Raw genomic sequence first — 23,368 nt, 5'->3', positions numbered from 1 at the left:
AACAGTTTCAGGTTAAGAACAGACCTCCAGAACGAATTAAGTTCTCAACCCGAGGTACCACTGTATTGAACCCTTAGGTTTTCATGAGTTTATATAGAATGTAAAAATAAAGAAAAGCAGGTCAGTGAGAACTGGGCATGCTCAGTTGCTGCAGAATGTTGTCAGATGGAAAAGAAAACTCAGAAACAGAACAGAATACAGTATTCTAGAACAGTATGGTAGGCTGAAAGCCTGAACCAGAGTACTATTATTACTAAGGATACAATGCAATATTTTACTTTCTTAATTCAGTGGGATAGTGCTATGTATTTGCAGAGTAAAGAAAATTGTTCCCTTGAAGGACCAGACACACACACTGACTCTCTCCAACATACTGATGTTTAATTCTGTTAACTTGCAACCAGAAATCCATAAATAGCAGCCAAGACAAAAAGTGTCACTATATGTCAAACCATGTGCTCAAGAGTAGGAAATTCTCTGTTTAGAAATGTTTTTGCAGCAGAGAAAGCCACACATACAGGCTGGGAGAGCTGGCATGGTGCCATAGTCAGCACTGGAGGTGTTGAACTTCAGAACTAAAAATGCCAAACTTTCTGGAACTCTGTGCAGAAGGAAGTAATAAGCAAAAACATATGAAATGCTTTGTTAAGGCTGTTTATTGCTAGCTAACATAATAAAGTGGCAAACTAGAGTAGTTTCAGTTGTTCACAAGAGTTTAATGTCCTGGTGCAATTCAGTGGAGGAAGTTTTTCTGTCAATAATGGTAAAATCAGAACCTAGAAAGAAGAAGTAAAACTACAGTACAGTCCTAAATGGAGAGTCAGCTTTTTATTGAGACCTTGGGTAAAATTTATTCACAGGCTCAGGCTGGTTTCCCACAGGTTGGCCACTGCAAGAACAGGATGCCAGAGTAGATGGGCCATTGGTCTGATCCAGGAAGTTACTCATGAATTGAAAAAAAGGATGGCCATTCTGGGAGGAGGGCTGTGGGGAAAGGTCAAAATGTTTGCCTATTCAGAATGACGGCAAGAAGCACTGCCCGTACTCTGATTTTACTCTGAGGTGTCATCACATAGGTGCCCTGAACAATATTGTTATTGTGGAACAGCAGAATATACATTTATTCTTCATACATATATACATACATATATATATATATATATATATGCGTGTGTGTGTGTGTGTGTGTGTGTGTACCTCGGGTTACAGATGCTTCAGGTTACAGACTCCGCTAACCCAGAAATAGTATCTTGGGTTAAGAACTTTGCTTCAGGATGAGAACAGAAATTGTGCTCTGGCAGTGTGGTGGCAGCAGGAGGCCCCATTAGCTAAAGTGGTGCTTCAGGTTAAGAACAGTTTCAGGTTAAGTACGGACCTCCGGAATGAATTAAGTACTTAACCTGAGGTACCGCTGTAATGGTATTGTCATGTTGTAGTTCACATGGCTGCAAATAAGCAGCCACACCAACTACAGCATGGTAACAACAGTTGGCAGACAGGCAGAGGAGTGAGCAAGCTTCGTAGGTGGAAAGCAGCCCGGGAGAGCTGTTTAATGGAAGAAAGAGATGTTTCAAAGAGCAGTTCTGCAAACTGCTTTGTAGAGCACTTCTGCTGCTCCAGGGACGCGGACTTATAAAAAATATTGGGGGGGCCCGGGAAAGCTCATGAATAATAAATAAGCTCATGAATATGCAAATAAAGCGGCGGCGCCTCCTCGTGAGCGAATAGGGGAGAGCGTGCTGCGCCTATTAATCAGCTCCAAAGGAAATTGGGTGGAGCTTTTGCTCGGGAGGGAGGGCAGGAGGCATGCAGCCCGCCCCTCCCTGTGCATTTTGGGCTGGGGGAGGGGCGGTGATGGCGCTCTGCTGGAGGGGCGCCGGAGATTATTGGGGGGGCGGAGCCCCCCCAAACGAATTTTTGAGGGGGCTCGGGCCCCCTCAAGCCCCATGGAGTCGGCGCCTATGTGCTGCTCAGTTAAATGCAGCTGCATCAAGGTTTGCATCTTTTGTTCCATTTGCTTTTTACAACTATGTAGAACTTTCCCATTTCCCCTCCCCCTCCATTCTTTAGGAGAATGGCTGCTGAGATTCATGGTGCAGGAACAAGACATTTAAGACAATAGGCAGGCCTGGATTGAACAGGAAGCAACCAAGGAGTGGGCCTTGGGATGCGCCACCTAAGTCATCCACTTACTTGCTCCAACAAATAGAGCACAGCAAATAGTTTTCATTTATATGTTAAGCTGGCGGTACTGAACTGTTTCCAGGATTGCATTAACATTTTGGTTTTTTGACCTCCCGTAAAAAATTAAGGTGATTGTAATATTGATACCTCATAAGTCACTAAACACGAAACCTTTAAGTATCAAACTTACGTTATTAGCAACAAAAGGGGGAACAGAATGCTTTAAGTAACATGTTTTACATCTACTGCATTGACTCAAATTTTCACTAATCTTCTAGAATGTTCTGAACCTTTGTAGAATCATGTGGAGATGTCCAGACTTCCTTCGTCCTTCCATTTTTCTCTAGCCTCCTACAACGTTCTCAGCCAGATTTTCTTGTGCAATCGTAAAAGGCTATTTATATCATTCTTAACAAACGGAGTAGAAGGTCTGAAGATGCTTCTCCCCAGAGGTGACATTTGGTCTTCAATCAGCCATGACAATAGGACTTAAGAGAGCCATAGAGGACGACTAGGGCTTGACGGTTAAACGCATAGGTCGTTTCCTTTGACCACACAACCCCTCCCTCCCCTCCCCAATCTACTCTGGTGGTTGAGATATTAGTACAGAATGAAGAACCTCTGTGTACAGGCCTATGGCAGCCTGCCCTGGGGAGACTTCACACATGACATCAGCAAATGGGCCAGATTCAAGGATTTACCCCTCCACTTGTAGGCTGAGGAATAAACAGTCAAAGCAAGCAGCTCCATTTTTCCCCCTTGGCAAAGCACTTACTTTTTCCCTTTCCCGTCAAGTGATGGAGAGTGGAGGAGAAAAGCTGCCTTTCAGAAGCACTGGCTGCACAAGGTACTTCTCCAAAAAAAGAGAGGCTCAAACAAGAAAAGGGCTTTCAGACAGCCCACTTGCCCTTGCTCCTGTTTGAGGCCTCAAACAGAGCTGTGCTTTGAAGTCCCAGCAACTGGAACTTCAAAGTGCAACATCACCCAATGCCATATTGATGCCAGGTGATTAACACCTGGACAGCCTTGCCTGTCTGTCAAACTCAGCTTGCCACAAGGAGTGGAGAAATGACCATCTAGACCACTGCTTTAGTGCCAGCTGCCTTCCCCTGCATTAGTGCCAGCTGCCTACATGTTTTAAGGTCTTTTCTGAGTAATCATGAGGACCTGAATACAGTCTGTTTTAATAACAAGAGCCAATGTAGTCAAGATTCTCCAGTATATAATAGGTTCTGCATTAGAAGCAATGCACCGTTAACTACAATGCAATTATGGTGTTAAAAAAAAAATACCCATGATATCAAAACATGGCTAGGTTTGGCTGAATCAGGAAATGGTACTGAGACAATGAAACATTCAAATGCTCTATTACATATTCTTTGTTTTTCATTTTATGCCTTTGGACGGTCAATGACTCCGATATTGGGAAAGAAAAAGTAGAAGTATTTGCATTATGTAGAGATACAGAAAGGAAATGCAGCGCCCACACAAACAAAGCAGGGAGCTTGTGTTATTCACTGCTCCAACTTAAAACCACAGAATTTTACTATGAATCATCCAGTAGTCACTGGACTCTTTATTAACCTAAAAGCAAGCCACAAGGAAGTTGTGCACGAGTAATTTGAACTATCCATGGAGTGGGTCGAGACTAAGTTAGTTGAACTAGGTTCCTATTGAAACCAATGGGACTGAAGTTATGAATATCCTGTCCCACTGAATTTCAGTAGGATACAAACCCAACCAAGTTCATCTGGATCCACGCCTTTATTTCTTCCTGCTTTCTTCTTTCTAGGGCCACAGCGATGAATGATGCGTAGGCCTTTAAAAACTGAATGATCAAGCTGTTTTGAGCAGCTGCTGCTAAAATCAGAGCATAGGTTCACCTAGCTGAGGATAGCCTACTCCCAACAAGCAATAGAGCTTCAGGGTCACAGACAAAGGTCATTGCTAACCTTGCTATTAGAGATTCTTCAACTGGGTATGCTAAGACCAGGGGTGACTAACCTGTTGGCCCGTCCAGATGTTGTTGGACTCTCATTCTCTTTCACCCCAGCCAGTGATCTGGGGGAAAGATGCAGTCAGCAAGATGGAGGTGCTATGGTTTGGTGGTTCCTGGGTTTGGGGACTGGGTGACTGACTTCTTTCTGGAATGTCTTGCACCCCAGGTGCATAGTCCAGGTGTGCTCCTTGATTCCACCTTGTCACTGGAGGCCCAAGTCGCCACAGTGGCACAGTGCCCATTTTCCGCTCTGGCTTGTCTACCAGCTCTGGCTATTCCTGAATAAGGTTAGCTTAGCCACAGTGTTCCATGCACCAGGAACATGGACAATTATAATGTGCTCTGCATGGGGCTGTCCTGTAGAGCAGAATCTACCCCAAAATTGTTCTGGAAATGATTTTGTTGGTTTTTAAAGATGTGTAGCAAAATAAAGTTTTGGAATAAACATTTTGCCATCACCACCACCACCATCATAATGGAGTCCAAAAACATATGGGGGACCAGTGATTAGCCACCCCTGCAATACAGATTGAATGTAGGATTCTCTGAATGCAAAACATGTCCCTGATAGAATGGTAGGTAGCTAGATTGTTTAAATTCTGAGGATTCGTGTGATTTTGGTTGTATTTTGATTAATGGCCTATCACATCCACTGGATGCAAGATAGCCTCTGCTTACAAATTACAGTGGTACCTCGGGTTACATACGTTTCAGGTTACCTACGCTTCAGGTTAGAGACTCTGCTAACTCAGAAATTGTACCTCGGGTTAAGAACTTTGCTTCAGGATGAGAACAGAAATCGTGCTCTGGCAGTGTGGCGGCAGCAGGAGGCCCCATTAGCTAAAGTGGTGCTTCAGGTTAAGAACAGTTTCAGGTTAAGAACGGACCTCCGGAACGAATTAAGTACTTAACCCGAGGTACCACTGTACTAAGTAGGTGGGGCTCAAGCAGGAGAGGGATAGTATGAAATGGGATGGGATGTCTCTCTCTACATATTCCTGTCATGTCTGGTTCATCCCTTACGGAATGATGGGATGCCGCATTATAATTGAGAACCAATCACAGAAATATAGACACAACAGGTAGGCTAATAACTTTTAAAGCATATATAAAAGAATAATGATATCATTCAAAAAGTCTAATAGATTTATTTCTACTTTTTGGATGATAAAATTCTTTTATTATATATGCTTTAACAGTTATTAGCCTACCTGTTGTGTCTATATTTCTATGATTGGCATTATAATTGAGGAGCTTTAGAAATTGAGAAATGGGGGGGTCCTCTTTCTACGAATAAATACAACTTGAGACAAAACCCTCCCAAGAAGATTCCGTTTAGGGTAGACTTGATGCTCCCATCCAGCCGTCACTGTAAAGGCAATTGTCCCGCTTTCTCAGGAGACTACCGCCTTGGGGGTGGTCGGTAAGAATGGTCTCCACATGCAGAGATCAAAAAGGGCAAGAAAACTAAGGGCTTTACGTTTTGTTTTTTAGAACATGGAAACAAAATTCTGTTTAACTTGTGTATCACAACAGAGGTGTCTTTTTGGCTGTGTGCATGCATCAGTTGTGTAAAAATAAACAACTTACCCAGGACATAATAGCATCCCCTGTATCTAATGCCTACCTTGTCAAGCAACTAGCTGGCCACAACATTCATGGGCTGCACTTGGTAGATTGTGAGTTGCAGAGGCCGGGTATAAATCAATTAGGAGGAAGCTGCTAGCCAGCTAAAAAGGTGCTCCTGCAGCCTTACAAACAAAGGTGGATCTTTGGTTGGAAGAAAAAGAATAATGCATGAGCAGCCCCTAAAGCAGACAATAATTTTCCTGCAATTTTCCTCATTGTGCTTTTTCCTTGACATATTTACAGTCATTACTTTGAAGCTTTTTGGTGCAAAGTCCATTTTACTACCTTCAGCCCTAAATTAAATGATGGGCTGGGCTCCCAAGGACAGCATAGGATCTGCCAGCTCTGAGTCTGGGCCACGGGGCCACCGTTTTTACTTTACACGGAGCACTAAAGAAGGGGTTGTGGGACACATGAAGAATGTTCTGTTTTCATCCCCCAGTCTCTCCAGGTTAGGGGGGCATTACTGAGGGTGCCTTCCTTGGCACCCCCACCCACCCAATAAAAATATGGGCACTAGCACTGTTGGTAGGCTATGCATGCCACCAAGGGAATGAATCAAAGGGCATTGTAGAGAAGCATCTCTTTCATGGGGCTAACAGTCTCCATTTATTCCCAAGGTACTGACTGTGTCTGCCTCCAGCAGCAGCATGTAACCAACATGGTTGGCCATGGAGAATTCTTGTCTGGTCCAGTGGCAATCCACACTGATTTAGGAATCCACGTTTTACAGAAGAGGACCGAAGGGGATGGCGAATGAGGAAATCAACTCATACGTTGCCTTTGGGGTGATTAGCAACAACGACAGCCACGTTCCAAATGCAGAAACCAAAACGTGAGAACCCAGACACGAGAAATTCTTCAACAGCCTAAGGGTTTGTGCCACATCAATTTAAACGCAACATACACCAGTGATGTATTTCCAGAAAGCAGAGCTAAGGAAATATGAGCATGATGCATGTGACGAGAAGACAGTTTAGGCTGCATTGCATAGAATATAGCAAAAGTGCTCAGCATACTAAAATCCTACTGAAATCAAGTAAGGCTGCAGTCCACTCAGGGCTTATCCACAGTTGTCTTTTGCCCTGCTCATTCCAGGAATAGGTCTGTGCTTTAAAGCTCTGTGACTAAGCACTCTTGGGTTTGTTTGTTTTGCTCCAGAGCTTTCCCCAAGAAAACCCACTTACCGCACAACCAATGGAAATTTGGGCTTCCCGCAGATTGCTGTTTGCTCCGATTGAGCTTTCAAGAGTGAGTTTTCGCAGGGGACGCTCTGAAGCAAATAAAAATAAAAATAAAGGATGCAGAGCTTTAAAGCATGGGCCATGCCTAGAATGCGCAGAGGAAAGGGAAGTGCGGAATATATCCCATTCACTAGGAATATATCCCATTGAACTGAGTGGCACACACTTCAAAACGAACATGCATATGGCCAGGCCTTAACCGCACACATGGATCTTTGGATCGCATAGGAATCTAGGAACATAAGAATCACAACTATTGCTTTGTGTGGATTTGCTGCTTCTGTTGTCTACGGCTATATTTGAGCTACAAGAGCACTCTTCTTATATGAATAAGGCAGGGGGAGGGCTCCAGTTCCCGTCGTCCCCACCCAGTAAGAGCAATGGCTGGGGACGAGAGGAGCTGTAATCGACCAACATCTGGAAAGCCCCAGATTCCTTATCTCCGCTGTAAGGCATGATTCCTGAAAACACCTCTGCATCACACTGGTGGAGACTTCTGACACCATGCCACATGGAATGGTGGGAGTTTGTACAAGATGGACAAGTATTGCATGGGCCCAAATATAGATCTCCGGGGGCTTATTCTTTCAGCAACGCTGCTTGCCTGGTATGAACTTGTGCAAGGGAGCTTGCTTCTCTCCCAGAAACCCAGGCCTGCTTGCAAGAAAGAAACTGAAGGAGCCTAGGGTGGGGGGAATCACCATATAATGCTCCACCACTTTCCAAAGCAGACAGCCTCTGAAGTAGCCAACTTGTGCGTCTGAACGGAGCAGCCTTGGCCAACCTGGTGACCTGCTGGACTGAAACTCTCAGCGGCTGAGGCTGATGGGAGTTGTAGTTCAAGACATTTGCAGGGCACTGGGTTGGCCAAGGCTGGAACAGAGGGAGACAACTTTTCTCCCCATTCTGCTGCACTGTCTTTCAACTTACTGGGCTTCACTTTGGCAGGGGATCTTTGTTTGACCAGAACGAAAAGCAGAGTCGAGCTTTCTAAAGCTTTCCTTTGTTTCTAGCCAGTAACAGATATATTTGCGCAGAGCGATTTCTCTTCTAAACCAACCGGGGTCGGCAGCATTTTCCTGACGTAACAGGCACACTAGGAATAATACTTGGATCCCTCAGTCCTTTCCTTGGGGCAGAGGGAGGAAGGGAGGAGAAGGAAGGCAGCCCTGACTGCAGGATCTTTGGGCGTGGGCAGCAGGAAAGAGCCAGAGGTCAAAGGAAATGTGTCTACTTTTTCTTTACTGGACACTCCTGCTAGTTTCATTTTAACATCTGAAGCGTCATCTTTCTAGGGGAAGCAAAAGGGTTGCAGTCCTCCCCCCCCCCCACCAGTCATGTCACTGCTATTAAATTAACCCTTTAGCTCAGCCGGACCTCATCTAAAACGCTCCTACGGACGTTGCCAAAGGACACCTCCCTCTGCGCAGATCCTGCTTCTGCATCTGAGGTCAACCTAGCTCAGTCCTGCTGGCCTGGGAGAGGTGGCCCTGTCTAAATAAGTCATGATGCTCTGTCCAGGAATCTTGAGTCCAGGCCAATTCCTTGCAAAGACTAGGCCTGGGCAATATTACAGATCCTGACCAGCTCCACTTTGAGCACAGGTCGGCCGGTCCTGGACTCGAGTGCATTTGGCCTTTGAAGTAACACTTTGCACATAACCACACACTCACTCACTCTCTCTCACACACATACCCTCCTTCATGCATGCCTGCAAGCGCACATACACCCGCAACAGCAGGCATGATCTCATTTAGAACCTGGAAACGGTATTCTCTAAAAAGGATTGTCTTTGGAGAGCGCCCGCAACACAGCTCCTGCCCGACGTTGCTGCCAAGGTGCCAGTTCTGCTTCTTGACCTCTTTTGCTGTGCACTTGGCTTCCCTTGTGTCCTCCTCCTCCTCCTCCTCCTCCTCCTTGTCCCTCAAAGGAAGGCACAGCAGCTGCTCCTCTTCTTCTGAGACTCTATATAGTCGTGGATTTGGAACCGGGGCTCCTCTGGCTGCTTGACGGCTCGTTGCTTGAGCTCTCTGGAAGCGTAAGAGCAAAAAAACCACCTCTCAGGGGCTGTTTCCACCGAAGGGTCCCTCCCTGCCCAGAGAAACAAGCAACTTGGCCTGTGGAAGCCTCGCATCAGATAAGAACAAAGGGCAATGCCTTCCACTGGAGGACTTGAGATGCTCTCCGGGGTTTCAGACCAGCCCTGCCTGGAGCTGCCAGCGATTGGACCTGCAACTTGCCACTGAGCTTGCAAGTCATCCCTTGATTTACGGATGTCAGTGGCAGTCTAATGGGGTGACTGGCCACATCACTGGCACAGAATATCACAAGGTGCTCCTGGCAGTGGCATCACTGATGTATACCAAGGTGTCTGTGTGTACAGGCAGGCAACAGGGAGGTTGGGGTGGTTTGGACACACCAGTGGAAGAACAGGATTGGCTCCGCTGCTGTATCTACACCTCCCTGACCTTATCCCTGGTACCCAGCAGCGATGCCATTGTTGGCCAGGACTGCTGCAGTGCCCTGGCTGCTCCTGCTGTTTGGATATGCTAGACCAACCTTCCCCACCCCAACCTGACTCCTGGCTTATGTCGTTGGACTACAACTCCCATCCTTCCTGACCATCGTTCACGTTGGCCATTCTGATGGGAGTTGGCGTCCAACAGCATCTGGGGTGCACCAGTCTGAGGAATGCTGCTCTAGACCACAGAAATGAATGCCACCTCAGTCCACTTGGCCAACATATTGTGATCGGAATTTTGAGGTCTTAGATATATGGTAATGTTCATAAGTGTACCAACCAACCACGTACATAGATCAGCACAGGAAGATCGACCTGGAACCATTTTGATTCCTAAACTGAGCAAATGTTTTCTCTGCAAGGTCAAAGTGGGAAACCTCCCATTGTCTCTTTCCTCACAAATCCTGTCTTAAGGGCACATTTAAGATATGAATAGGGTGTGAGCCTGTGACCTGGCCCAGGAACTAAGTATTTATCATTACAAAAGACTGGCCAGGCTACCCATGCAATCCAATCAAGTAACCTGCCAGACAGGAGATAAACAAGGACAGGAGAAAAACAACATTCAAATTTCTGTTTTAAGACCGCCTTTTCTGTGATGTAGGTATGGTGTATCTGAGGGGTGGTCTTAGGTTACACCCCTTCTGTGATGTATGTATGATGTTTCTGGGGATGGTCTTGATCTACAGGGTGGCAATTTTAAAAGTCTTTATAAGGCCTTGCGCGCCATTTTTCTGGGTTCCTCCTCTCTCCTGCGTGTGAGGGGAGCACCCTGTTGCAACAGATCAATAAAGATCAAGCTTACTAGCTGCTTTGCTTCTCAGTATTCTCTGGTTGGCCTCTGTTATTCTCTCCTACCAATAGGGAACCTATGTAAGGACTATATATGGGCTCTTGGATAAGGGAAAAGGGCAATTTTTGTTTACAACAACATCTCATGGCAGAACGTGATAATCTGACAGCAAGGTGGTCTGTTTCTCTCTTATTGCTACCTGCTAATTCCAGGAAGCAGAAGCAAACTGACTACAGCCTGTTACTCACTTTGCAATGGCCAGAAACGCCAGCTCCACGTTCATGCCAGTCTTCGCACTGGTCTCCATGAAAGGCACTCCATATTCCTGAGGAGAAAGTGGATAAATATTCAGGAGATCTTTCAAGCAAACCTGGTAAATCCTTGCTGTGGAGAATTCCACCCCCCGCCCTTTTATTTAATTCAATGTTGTATCCCGCTTCCCCAACAACTCAATGGTAGCAACAACAGAAGCTAGCAAACGTTAACAGACGCTATAGCCATATCGGCAGCACACTAGAATATAAAGGCAAACGAACAAATTCGTCACACAGTTAACTTGATCCAAACATAGTGATTCAAAATATCAGAAATGATCTCTGGGAAGGGGCTTCTTCAGCCAGTGCAGCAGTTGCACACTTCCAAGCAGCGAGATATTTCTTATTGTGTACTCTCGGCTTCTTTTCACCCTCAAAGAGAGAAATCAATGACTTCTATGTTGTTTCTGGAGGGAAGGGGAGGCAAGGGAACCTTGGAGTCCACCTCCCCCCCTCCGAACTTTCACCTTAAAGGGTGTGGGTGTGTTTGGAAATACGCATTTTAGGTAACTGTCTCTTTAAGAAGCTGGCTCAGCACCACAGGGTCCACACCAGCAATTCAGTCTGAGGCACAAGTGGTTCTTGCATTAGTTCACTCACCCTGGCTAATGATTCCCCATCTTCTGTTCTTATCACTCTCTCGCTGCTCACATCAGCCTGCCAACAAAAGGGAAGATATTCAAGAAGAGATAGGATCACAAGAGTCGCCAACAGATCAAACCTCTAGGAAACTGGCTGCTCCTTGGGATCTTTTGATGAGAAGTGCCCTCCTGGTGGATTCTATTATTTGGATAAATCAATAAATGGCAGTTGGACATGGCCACCCCAGAAGAGTAGTGACTTCTTCACCTGAGTAGGTCTTACCTCCAACAGAAGTGTCCTCTCTGATCTTAATATCTATGGCTTTGATATACTAGACGCCTCCCTCCCTGCAGAAACAATACAATAAGCTAGTATTACTCCAACTTGGGTTCCCCAACTATTGTTGGACTATAACTCCCATCATCCCTAGCGGCTGGGGATGATGGGAGTTGTAGTCCAACATCAGCCGGAGAACCTGGTTTGAGAATCACTGCTAAGCACAGCAATGGCAGCCCAAGGAGGCTTCTTCTGATGCCACTGAAGTCAGGGTTAGGTCCAGTGAGCAGAGACAATTACACAGATCCCTGCCGCCCAGAGGGAGAGGAGGCAAAGAAATCCAGGAATAACTCATGTGACCAGCCCAGCACACACAGTTCTTGTGGCAAGGGAAGAAGCCACTGGAAGGGGCTCCTGTGTTGCTGCTGCTGCTGCAATATCTGGGAGGAGTGGCTTGGCTGGGAGATGTGCCACTGTGGACCTGACCTCTTGGCAGTGGTGCCATTGCTGGGTGCAGGGATGGTGTGGGGGCAGGGTGGTGGTGAAGTCAGCATGGTGGAGATGAGAGCCCAGTGCTCCTGCTGGTGCATCCAAACTTCCTGCTTCCCTGACTCCACACCGTCCTGGTACCCGATAGTGATGCTGCTGCCGGGAGGCCAGGTGTGTGGTCCGCTGACATCTGGCAAGCCCGCCTGACACGCAAAGGCTTGCCTAGTGCTGACTCCACCAACAGAGGGCGATGCTGACATGGGGGCTGATGCTTCTGCTTGTTTCGAAAGATAACAGGTGCACTTCTGTGAAAAATTAACCGATAATGATAAAACTGATTTATGTCTGCAGCACATGAGCACCTATGTGACAAACAATATGCCCAGAGTCATTTTTGGATTGTCCCTTTGCAGAGATGGAATCCATATAGTCAGACATAGGATTTTTGCGGAAATTTGGATGTCCGTATGTTCCTTAGCGTCTTTCAGATAAAGTGAGTGAACAGCCATTGGTAGATGCCTCCAGTGTTGGGCGCCCTCTGCTGGTTGGTCTTGGCCAGGAAGGTTCCAAGGCCAATAGAATGCATATAAACCCAACAGTATCTACTGGTACATGCAAAGGTGTCTCATGTATGCTATACAGTATTCCATTTCTTGTTTCCCCTCCTGTCTATACTTAATTGCATGCTTTAACCTCATCATAAAGGGAGCTTCTGTACTAGGGTTACCAGATGTCCCCGGTTCCTGGGGACAGTCCCTGGATTTGCAAATCTCTCCCCGGACAAATTCCGTCCCCAGAATGTCCCCAGATATGCAAATCTGTCCCCGGGAAACGTGGCAGCGGCGGCCTCAGCAGCCCGGAGCCAGCCTGGTAGTGCAGTTGGCTCTGGCTGGCTTCAGGAGCTGCTCACTGCCCGCTGCTGTGGCGCCTGCCATTTTTCCGGCGCCATGGCAGCAAGCAGCCCCTGAAGCCAGCCAGAGCCAACTGCACTGCCAGGCTGGCCCCTCTTGGGCAATGGCTGCCCACCCATGACTCCTGAGCCTCCCCTAATCTGTCAAAACAAAGGGGGAAGGAGATTGGAGAAGGCTTAGGAGTTACAGGTGGGCGGCGCGCCGTTGCCCAGTTTTTTTAAAAAATGCTGTGCATTTATGTTTCACAGGGTGCGAAAGAAGGACTTTGCACCTTTATACAATATTCATGTGTGCCTGGGGCCAGGGTCTTTTGTCTCACCATCCCCACTACTGACTCCCTGTTGCTACTCAGCTTCAAAAAAAAAAAAAAGTCCCCAGATTCATTGAAAAAAATCTGGTAACCATATTCTGTACCCAATCCATCATCACAATTAAAATTAATTTGTATACCTGTAGATCTCAGGGCAGTTCACAGCATTAAAATTGCAATATAAAAAGCACAAAATACATAATAAAATTAAAAACAAAGATGACCCAATAATTCCTGCCCCCATTCCACAACTCATTTTAAAACGTCATTATATTTAAAAGGGCACTAAAATATTGGCCGTTTTCTATCTATTGGTTATTTTATCTAACATCCCCTCTTTATCTAATGGATTCAGGAAATGTTACATTTCAGAAGTACACTTTTAAGTCCGATTCACAAAATAATTTTGGCATGCTATCATGTGGTTTGCTGTTCCTGCAGTGATTCTTCCACCTGCCCTGAAGTCACCCTCTGCTTGCTTAACTAGGAATACAGGCGGCAGAACTACAATGTCTTCCAGAAGCACTTCTAAGTGAGAACTGCCAATTTAAGATGCCGCTTGATGCAAATAATAATAATAATAATAATAATAATAATAATAATTTATTATTTATACTGCGCCCATCTGGCTGGGCTTCCCCAGCCACTCTGGGCAGCTTCCAACAGAACACTAAAATACAATAATCTATTAAACATTAAACGATTCCCTAAGCAGGGCTGCCTTCAGATGTCTTCTAAAAGTCTGGTAGTTCTTCTTCCCTTTGACATCTGGTGGGAGGGCGTTCCACAGGGTGGGTGCCACTACCGAGAAGGCCCTCTGCCTAGTTCCCTGTAACTTGGCTTCTCGCAGCGAGGGAACCGCCAGAAGGCCCTCGGCGCTGGACCTCAGTGTCTTGGCAGAACGATGGGGCTTTCACCACAACAACTTGTGCTAAATGCTACAGGGCTCTTTTATTCCTCATCTCTTACTGGATTAGATACAGAAACCCAATCGCACCTCTGCCACTGAGGCTGCTGGGAAGAGCAAACACAGAGCGAGGGATGGCGGAAGAAAGGCTCCCAGTGCATGTGGAAGAAAGAAGCCTCTTCACGGTGCTTAAGAAAAGCAAGCGCTGGAGGGAGTTATCAAAAACCAAGAGGTGCCAGGATAAAGAATTCCTCCAACTATGTGCCGACCACAGAAGAAGACTCTGCAAAGCACGCTAGGAGGAGATAGCTCAGAGTCAAGGGGGGAAAAGGGGAAACTATTTGCGAAACCAAGAGCAGGTCTGCATCACCTGTCAGGAAATGACACGCACCTTGTTGCCTAGCAACATAATGACCACATCCTTTTGGGCATATTCATGTATCTCTGTGAGCCAGGCCTGTAAGAGGGGTGGGGAAAGGGAAAGAGGGAGAAGAGAGAAAGTTTAGTGTGGTGTGTCATGTCGTGAGGCAAAGCACTGCGTTCAAAAAATGAGAGCTGGAGGGAAAGGAGACACGGGGCAATGGGAGTTCCACGGGGCCTTAACACTTGACATAATATCAACAGGCCACACACCCCTCAACATGGTCTAAACAAAATAAAAAAAATACTTCCAGTAAAAAGTAAAAAGTAAAGGGACCCCTGGCCATTAGGTCCAGTCGTGGCCAACTCTGGGGTTGCGGCACTCATCTCGCTTTATTGGCCGACGGAGCCAGCGTTTGTCTGCAGACAGTTCTTCTGGGTCATGTGGCCAGCATGACAAAGCCTGGCGAAACCAGAGCAGCGCACGGAAACACCGTTTACCTTCCCGCTGGAGTGGTACCTATTTATCTACTTGCACTTTGACGTACTTTCAAACTGATAGGTTGGCAGGAGCTGGGACCGAGCAATGGGAGCTCACCCCGTCGCAGGGATTCGAACTGCCAACCTTCTGATCGGCAAATCCTAGGCTCTGTGGTTTAACCCACAGTGCCACCCGCATCCCAGTAGCACCTTAGCATACCTTGTTATTGGTATGAGCTTTCGTGTGCATGCACACTTCTTCAGATACAGATAATGATTCAGATACAGATACAGATATCTGAAGAAGTGTGCATGCACACGAAAGCTCATACCAATAAAAAACTTAATTGTTCTCTAAGGTGCTACTGGAAGGAATTTTTTTATTTTGTTTCGACTATGGCTGACCAACACGGCTACCTACCTGTAACTAGAACCATGGTCTAGAGTCTCTTAAGTGGCTGGACCACCATCATGATAAGTGGATTCAGGCTGCAATTCCATAATTGCTTACCTGGGAGTAAGCCCCATGAAACCCAGTGGGGCTTGCTTCGGATTAGACATGCATAGCTTGCACTGTTAAGCCTTTATTTTAGTCCCCTGTCTGGACCATGCAGACAGATGTGTTGAGGGAGGAGGCCTTTGCTTAAAGGAGTGGGGCAAAGTAAGGTTGCCCTCGGCGGCATTCCTCCATCCTAACCAATACATCAGGGGTAGTAAAGCCAATGCCATACTGTCCTATCTTACATTGTAAGACCAAGCTTGGATTTAGCCCCACTGGTGACCCCTAAGTCAAGGGGGGAGGCATCTCTAGCTCACGGGCCCGCCAAGGGTTCAAATTTGGCTCGCAAAGCAATTTCAAGCCATACCCACCTGCTCCCCAGCTGTCATCATGTGGCTACAATGCACAATCTGGAGCTGATAGTCCATTGGTAGGGGAAAACAGGTAGAGGCTTCGCAATATTCAAAGCACCCAATCACCTTTGACCCATGATGCTGGGATCTGATAAGGATCTGGGCCATGGAGCCAAAAAGGTCCCCCACTCTCCTGCCTGAATCCCTATACCCCACCTTCAAGCAACTCTAAATATGTGTAACAGAAACAAATGCATATCTTTCCACTGCTTGCCCCACTCTCCTTTCTCCTGTCCTCGTTCCTCAACTCCCCTATATAAAAGTGAGACTGCAAGCTCCCCAATCATGTTCCTAAAGAATTGCCAGCTTTTCAACTGCAGCTATGCTTTGCTCAGCCCTTTGATGTGCAGGTGATAAAGTTTTATCTCCTCGCTGTGAAAAGATCCTGTTGTTTTCTGCACATCAAACTGTGGGGCTGACACTAAAGCAGCCCAGGCTGGGATTTCCCTTTCCTTTTCTGGCTAGCTGGCAACCCTGAGCTCTTATCTTGATGCTTTGATGAGCAGAGGAAGGTCTGGGCAAGTCGGGATAAGCAAGGGCTGTGGGATCATCATACTTTAGCACCGGATTACGTGGTTCAAATGCAAGCGTTAAACACCCACCCGGATATTATCAAAGGACATTTTGCTGGTGATGTCATAGAGGAGGAGGAGTGCTGCAAGAAAAAAAGAAAAATGTTTGTTTCCCTCCCCCAAAATGATCATGTTTTATTCCAGGTCAAACCACTGGTCTGCGTACCCCAGTATATTATATTCATTTTATAAATTTATACACCGCTTCATTGTAAAAAGGACCTCAAAGTGGTTCACAAAGAGACTCTGGGGACAGCGAACCTGCCACCCTCCAGGTGTTGTCAGGCTCCAGCTTCCATGAATCCCTGTCAGTGTAGCCAATCGGTCGGGTCTGATGGGGGCTGGACTCAAGGACAGTTTCCCCACTCCTTTTTTTATAATAATTTGTATTAGTTTTGAATTACAGTCCAATAATTGCCTCATTATAACAATGCCAAATGATAATACAATTACTAATACCAATCATTCATATACCAAATTATATAATTTAGGTGTGTCCCACATCCCCTGCCCCGGTGTGCTAGAATTGATGGTTTGGTGATTTTCTTTATTTCTGTGTTCCAAAAGCTTATTAATTTATCTTTTAAAAAATAATTTTTATTGTTTTTCTTTTCTCATAACAATTATTCAGTATCATCATTTAACATCCATTTTCTGCTCCCCCCCCCCCCGTTGACTACCCCCAACTTCCATTTCTGGTTTGTTACAGCAAATGTTACATTCTGCTGTTTATCCAAAAGCTTATTAATTTCAATTACACTCCACTCAAGATAACAATCCCTTACACAACAACTGTAATATGAACAACTTCCATTCGTATTGACACATTAAATGATTTACGAAACTACAAGTGAGGCACTCAAACTAAATCCTTATTCTTCCTGTGTATGGCAATTATTCTGTCCATCATGGACAGGGGAAATGCAGTTTCCCCACTCCTGGTATACTCTGATTGGCAGTGACTTGTCGAGGTTATCAGCCAGGGACACATTCCCAGCCTTGCTGCCTGCGATTCTTTTAATGGAAAATTACGGGGTCACATTTTACAGCCGAATTGCGAGCTGCGCCATAATAATAATAGCATTATTACTGGATTCTAGCAACGAAGAGCTGCTCTGCTAAGAATACCAGCTCCGATGCAAGACACCCAACTGGAGGACGTACCCTGTGCGTCTCTGTAGTAAGCATGAGTCACGCTCCGGAACCGCTCCTGGCCTGCCGTGTCCCAGATCTGCAACAAGTCAAAGTTGGTAAATCACGAGAAAGACCTTGACAATATTGCATGAGCAGGAACCCCAATGCCAAGCGAGTGGCAGCGTAGCGGGAAAACACACATACACAAACAAAGCAAAACGATAAGGAACGGAACAGAAATTTTCACAGGTAAGGTCTGGATGGTTCCTTGCAAGGAGAGGGTTCTGCTGGGTTCTATCAAATGGAACCCTGCAGGGTTCTATGTCCTATAAAACCTGCATATAGGGCCAGATGTACACTCAGGTAAATGAATCAAAACCAAGAAATTAAACTGAGACAGTGATGACATTGGAGGTATGTAATCTGACCAACCTGTGGCCAGAGGCTGTTGGACTGCAGCTCCCATCATCCACAACTATTTGCCACGCTCACTGGGGCTGATTGAGGGTTGTAGGGCCCACACTTGTTTTAAAAGTTGTGTTTTATTTGTGATCTTCTTCGGTCATGTTTTATACAATGTATTATTTAATATGACATTGTGATTTTCAATTGCAGAGAGAAACAGGGCTTTCCCCGTGGTGGTGCCCTGGCTGAGGGACGCCTTAGATAAATGCAATAAAAGGTCAGTGTGCAGAGAATAATATATCAGGAATCATTGGGTACCCAAACAACGGCATAATGAGAATTCATAAAACAATAATATACGTAAAGGGCTAGCACGGAGGCTGTACTCCGGCAGGGACAAACACCAACCCATGTACATGCCAAAATCCCTCTAACTTATTTGGAAGAAGTTCAGGTGATAAGCAACATCAGTGTAATTTCAAGAGACCTACCTGCAGTTTCACCTTCACACCATCCACGGTCACCACTTTGTTCTGAAAGAAAAAAAATTAATAAAAATAAAACCACACTAGTGTATAAAGTGGAATAAATGGCAGGAACTGGAAAGTCTGCTCTGCCTTTGCCTTTAGACACAGGAATCTTTACAGACGCACCTAATGGTCATCAGAAGGGGAGTTGCTCCAGGATAGATCCCAGTTTTCAAAAGTTTAAAAGACAGATAAACGTTTCACAAGACACAGTGACTTTAATCACTATACCACACTGACTCTCTGGCGGTTATTGCTTCGATTGGATGGGAGGTTTGATCAGCAGGGTGAATCTTGTCACTAGCAGCGCCCCCATTGTTCAGTGCCCCATTGAATGACCTTGCTATGGCGTAAGGCAACTGAGTTGCATTCTTCCCACTAAGCACAGGACCAACACTATGAAGAACAGGGTAACCGTCTCAGTCGTTACCGTTATCCCAAGTCCACCAGTTGTCATTTCTTATAAACTTAGGAATGGGGAGCCTTTGCCCTTCCAGATACTCACTGACCATTGGCCATGCTGGTTGAGGCTCATGGGATTTGTAGTCCAACAACATCCTGAAGGCCGCAAGTTCCCCATCCCACTTATATACGTTAGGGAAGTGTAGAACAACGCATTAACCCCAACGCATTAACCCAGTTAATATCAATTGCTTCCATCAAACTACTGTTGGTGCTTATTTGTAACTACTGAGGATGGAAAAAATCTGCTAAAAAACAGTAGAATCATAGGAGAGTTGGAAACTCCCTGAGGGTCATTAGTCCAACCCTCTGCAATACAGGAATCTCAACATGTGGTCCCCCATCCAGTTTGAATCCACACTAGACCCTGATTAGCAGTTTTATTGCTGCGCCACTAGTCATGCCGTGTGAAAAGTATCTTGTAAATTTGATGGATGGAATAAAGAAGAAGAAGAAGAAGAGGAGTTTGGATTTGATATCCCGCTTTATCACTACCCTAAGGAGTCTCAAAGCGGCTAACATTCTCCTTTCCCTTCCTCCCCCACAACAAACACTCTGTGAGGTGAGTGGGGCTGAGAGACTTCAGAGAAGTGTGACTAGCGCAAGGTCAGCAGCTGCATGCGGAGGAGCAGGGAATCGAACCCGGTTCACCAGATTAGGAGTCCACCGCTCTTAACCACTACATCACACTGGCTCTCAGTATGCCACAGTGGCATATGGCACATCCTAGAAGGGGTCATATAAACAAAAAGTCTCACATCCAGGCCACCTATTCTGGGGGAGAGGAATTCCCAGATTCCTGGTGCCTGATACCATTGCATTGAGATCTGGGGTCAGGAGGATACATTACTGTGCAATGGAAACAAGCCAGCGAGCATATCTGATCGGTTTATCTGCAGATGAACAGCACATTTGCTCGCCTGCCACTGTCGCCTTAACTGAGGCTATGATCAGGAAACCGCTCTGCCGTTTGGTGTGGGAAGCTTTCTATGCAGCTACCCCAGCTACAACGTTCCCACTGTCCCCGAGTGAACCAGATCCATTCTGGCCCAGATGAGCAGCAGCCACTGAGAACAATGCAGTCCTGCACCGTAAAAGCTGGGTGAGAACAGTTCTCCGTAGTCATTGGAAATAATAGAAGCAAACCATTAGGGCTCAGCATGCTGCTTTAAGTGGTTCTTTAGTCCTGTAAGGGATGTTTGGTCACTAGGTATTCTCTGCTTTCTCTTTCTTGCATTAACAATGATCAGTGATATAAGGCCACCAACGGATTCCCCTTTGTGTTGCTCGCATTAGGGTTACAAGGCAAATCTAGGGCTAACAATCATCTTCTAAAATACAGCTCCTTCTCTAAAACAGCATAGATCCAGATGCTTGCAGTCTTGCACTGTAGCACTCGTGCATCTATATTAATAATAATAATTTTTATTTATATCCCGCCCTCCCCAGCCGAAGCCGGGCTCAGGGCGGCTAACAACACCAAAATAGTGCAACATTATAAAAACATAATAAAAATTAATTAAAATCAAGATTGATGGCAACCATAAAGTTTTGTAAAGGTTGCCAAGGAGGGAGTCAGGCTGCGCCCTAACCAAAGGCCTGGCGGAACAGCTCTGTCTTGCAGGCCCTACGGAAAGATGTCAAGTCCTGCAGGGCCCTTGTCTCTTGTGACAGAGCATTCCACCAGGTTGGAGCCGCAGCCGAAAAAGCCCTGGCTCTAGTTGAGGCCAGCCTAACCTCTCTGTGGCCTGGGACCTTCAAGGTGTTTTTGTTTGAAGACCGTAAGTTCCTCTGTGGGGCATACCAGGAGAGGCGGTCCCGTAGGTACGAGGGTCCTAGGCCGTATAGGGCTTTGAAGGTTAAAACTAGCACCTTAAACCTGATCCTGTACTCCACCGGGAGCCAGTGCATGTGGTATAGCACCGGATGAATGTGATCTCGCAGCGAAGACCCCGTCAGGAGTCTTGCTGCGGCATTCTGCACCCGCTGGAGTTTTTGGGTCAGTCTCAAGGGCAGCCCCACGTAGAGCGAGTTACAATAATCCAGCCTGGAGGTGACCGTCGCGTGGATCACAGTAGCTAGGTCAGGGCGAGAGAGGTAAGGAGCCAACTGCTTAGCTTGGCGGAGATGAAAAAATGCCGCCTTTGTAATAGCTGCAATCTGCGCCTCCATGGAGAGGGAGGTATCGAAGATTACACCCAAACTCTTAACGGACGGTGCTGGCACTAATTGCACCCCCGCAAGAGATGGGAGTTGCCCCCTCAGTCCCATATCATCCCGTCCCAGCCAGAGGACCTCTGTCTTCAAAGGATTTAACTTCAACCGGCTCCCACGTAACCATCCAGCCACAGCTTCCAAGCATCTGATCAGTGTGTCTGGGGCTGAGTCAGGATGGCCATCCATCAACAGATAGAGTTGGGTGTCATCAGCATACTGATGGCAGCCCAGCCCAAAACTCCGGACAAGCTGGGCGAGGGGGCGCATAAAGATGTTAAAAAGCATCGGGGAGAGAATCGCACCCTGAGGCACTCCACACACCAAGGAGTGGCGCGATGACAATTCCCCCCCAAGCGCCACCCTCTGTCCCCGACCAGAGAGAAACGAGCGCAGCCATTGAAGGACTGTGCCCTGGATCCCCACGTCGGCAAGGCGGTGGTCCAGAAGTTCGTGATCGACCATGTCAAAAGCTGCTGACAAATCTAGTAGAATCAGCAGCCCCGACCCGCCTCGATCCAGCTGTCTACGAAGATCATCTGTTAGGGCAACCAGAGCCGTCTCGGTCCCATGACCAGCGCAGAAGCCGGACTGGAATGGATCCAGAGCCGATGTTTCATCCAGAAACCCACCAAGCTGTTCAGCAACCGCTCTCTCAATCACCTTATCCAGGAACGGAAGATTCGAAACCGGGCGGTAATTGGATAGATCTAAAGGATCTAATGATGTTTTCTTTAAGAGCGGGCGCACCACTGCCTCCTTCAGTTCCCCTGGGAATGTCCCCGTGCCAAGGGACAAATTGATGATATCCCCCAGGAGGGCCCGCACCTCGTCTGGACACGCTCTAATCAGCCAAGACGGGCACGGGTCAAGAGGACAGGTGGTGGGCTTTCCAGCTCGGAGGAGTCTGTCCACATCGGCTGGGGATATCCGGTCGAAGTGGTCCAATGCTGGACCCGAGGACAGTCGAGGGGCCTCCAGTTCCTTTATTGTATTATAGTCATGTGCTATTGGAAAGCAGCCATAGATTAGGCAGACAGGGCCTGACTTCATGTTATGGGGACTGATGCCTCATCCAAGCAGAAATTCACAGTGACATTTGCTAAACGAGTCTCACGTTTCTTTTACCCAACGCTCCTGGAGAGTTGCGTGGGAGTCCGCAACAGCCACACATCCTCCGTGACACAGATTTAGCCCCCAGAGGATGGTGTGAAAAGATCTGCCCCTACTTAAGCAGAATCAGAACCTGAACATTGTTCGGGGCGTGAAGTAGCACCGAGACACCTTTCCAAATCACTGTCTCTTCTTTGGGCTCATCCACACTTCTGCTTGCTCCGGACGCAAAGGCAAAAACTGCTTGGACCCAAGTCTAGGAAGCACAGGAGCAGAAAACTGCTTGGACTCATGCTTTCTAGGCTTAAGAGAAGTGGAAGTGTGAAGCCTTGCAAGGCCAACATTATGGATGGCTCTGATATCTCATTCCTCATAATGCGTTTCACAAAATGTGGAGACGGGTCATCGCTCAGTGGCCGAGCATTTGCCTCGCGTGCAGAAGGTCTTGGGTTCAGTCCCCGACATCTCCCCTGCCTGAACGCCCCCTCCCCAAGAACAGCTGCCAGTCACTGTAGACAGACTAAGCTATATGGGCCAACCGCTTGATTCAGTACAGTGACACCTCGGGTTACAAACGCTTCAGGTTACAGACTCCCCTAACCCAGAAATAGTACCTCGGGTTAAGAACTTTACCTCAGGATGAGAACAGAAATCATTCTCCAGCGGCAGCGGGAGGCCCCATTAGCTTAACCTCAGGTTAAAAATGGTTTCAGGTTAAGAACAGACCTGCAGAATGAATTAAGTTCTTAAGCCGAGGTACCACTGTATAAGGCACCTTTGTATGTTCTACGTTTCTATACCAAATTATGCATCCAAAGAATGTCGTGATAATACAAAATGATGATACCAATCCCGCAAGAAGTGGGAATGAGAAACAGCACATCTAAGACTAGCTAGTTCAGGCAACATTTCCATTCAGTACCTTTGTCTTCACAAAAAGAGGAAATTTCAGAGGAATGGTAATGGGAAGCACCCCCCTAGTCATTATATGCATGGGCATAGGCAGGATTTGTGTTGGGGGATGCATGTT

General features: G+C 46.6%; 1 protein-coding gene and 1 long non-coding RNA gene across 5 annotated transcripts in view; one reads left to right on the top strand and one right to left on the bottom strand.

The window, feature by feature from the left end:
• Nucleotides 1-1,199: 1,199 nt before the first annotated feature.
• Nucleotides 1,200-7,111, top strand: LOC309363598. The gene is made up of 2 exons (XR_014165457.1): nucleotides 1,200-1,597; nucleotides 1,953-7,111. It is a non-coding gene; the product is annotated as an uncharacterized lncRNA (long non-coding RNA).
• The window catches only part of RAB37 (RAB37, member RAS oncogene family), a 72,954-nt gene continuing 56,539 nt past the window's right edge, over nucleotides 6,954-23,368 (bottom strand). For all 4 annotated transcript variants that reach the window (XM_081899912.1, XM_081899915.1, XM_081899914.1 and 1 more), the window contains 7 exons: nucleotides 18,514-18,555; nucleotides 17,648-17,714; nucleotides 16,514-16,566; nucleotides 14,551-14,616; nucleotides 11,285-11,341; nucleotides 10,619-10,695; nucleotides 6,954-9,086 (listed from right to left, as the gene is read on the bottom strand). In XM_081899912.1, coding sequence (XP_081756038.1) covers nucleotides 8,981-9,086; nucleotides 10,619-10,695; nucleotides 11,285-11,341; nucleotides 14,551-14,616; nucleotides 16,514-16,566; nucleotides 17,648-17,714; nucleotides 18,514-18,555 — 468 coding nt within the window. In that variant the 3' untranslated portion in view covers nucleotides 6,954-8,980. The remainder of the gene's footprint in view (nucleotides 9,087-10,618; nucleotides 10,696-11,284; nucleotides 11,342-14,550; nucleotides 14,617-16,513; nucleotides 16,567-17,647; nucleotides 17,715-18,513; nucleotides 18,556-23,368) is intronic.

Source organism: Podarcis melisellensis (assembly GCF_964234715.1).
Source record: "Podarcis melisellensis genome assembly, chromosome: 2".
Taxonomy (NCBI): domain Eukaryota; kingdom Metazoa; phylum Chordata; class Lepidosauria; order Squamata; family Lacertidae; genus Podarcis; species Podarcis melisellensis.
This window is presented reverse-complemented; position numbering and strand designations above follow the sequence as displayed.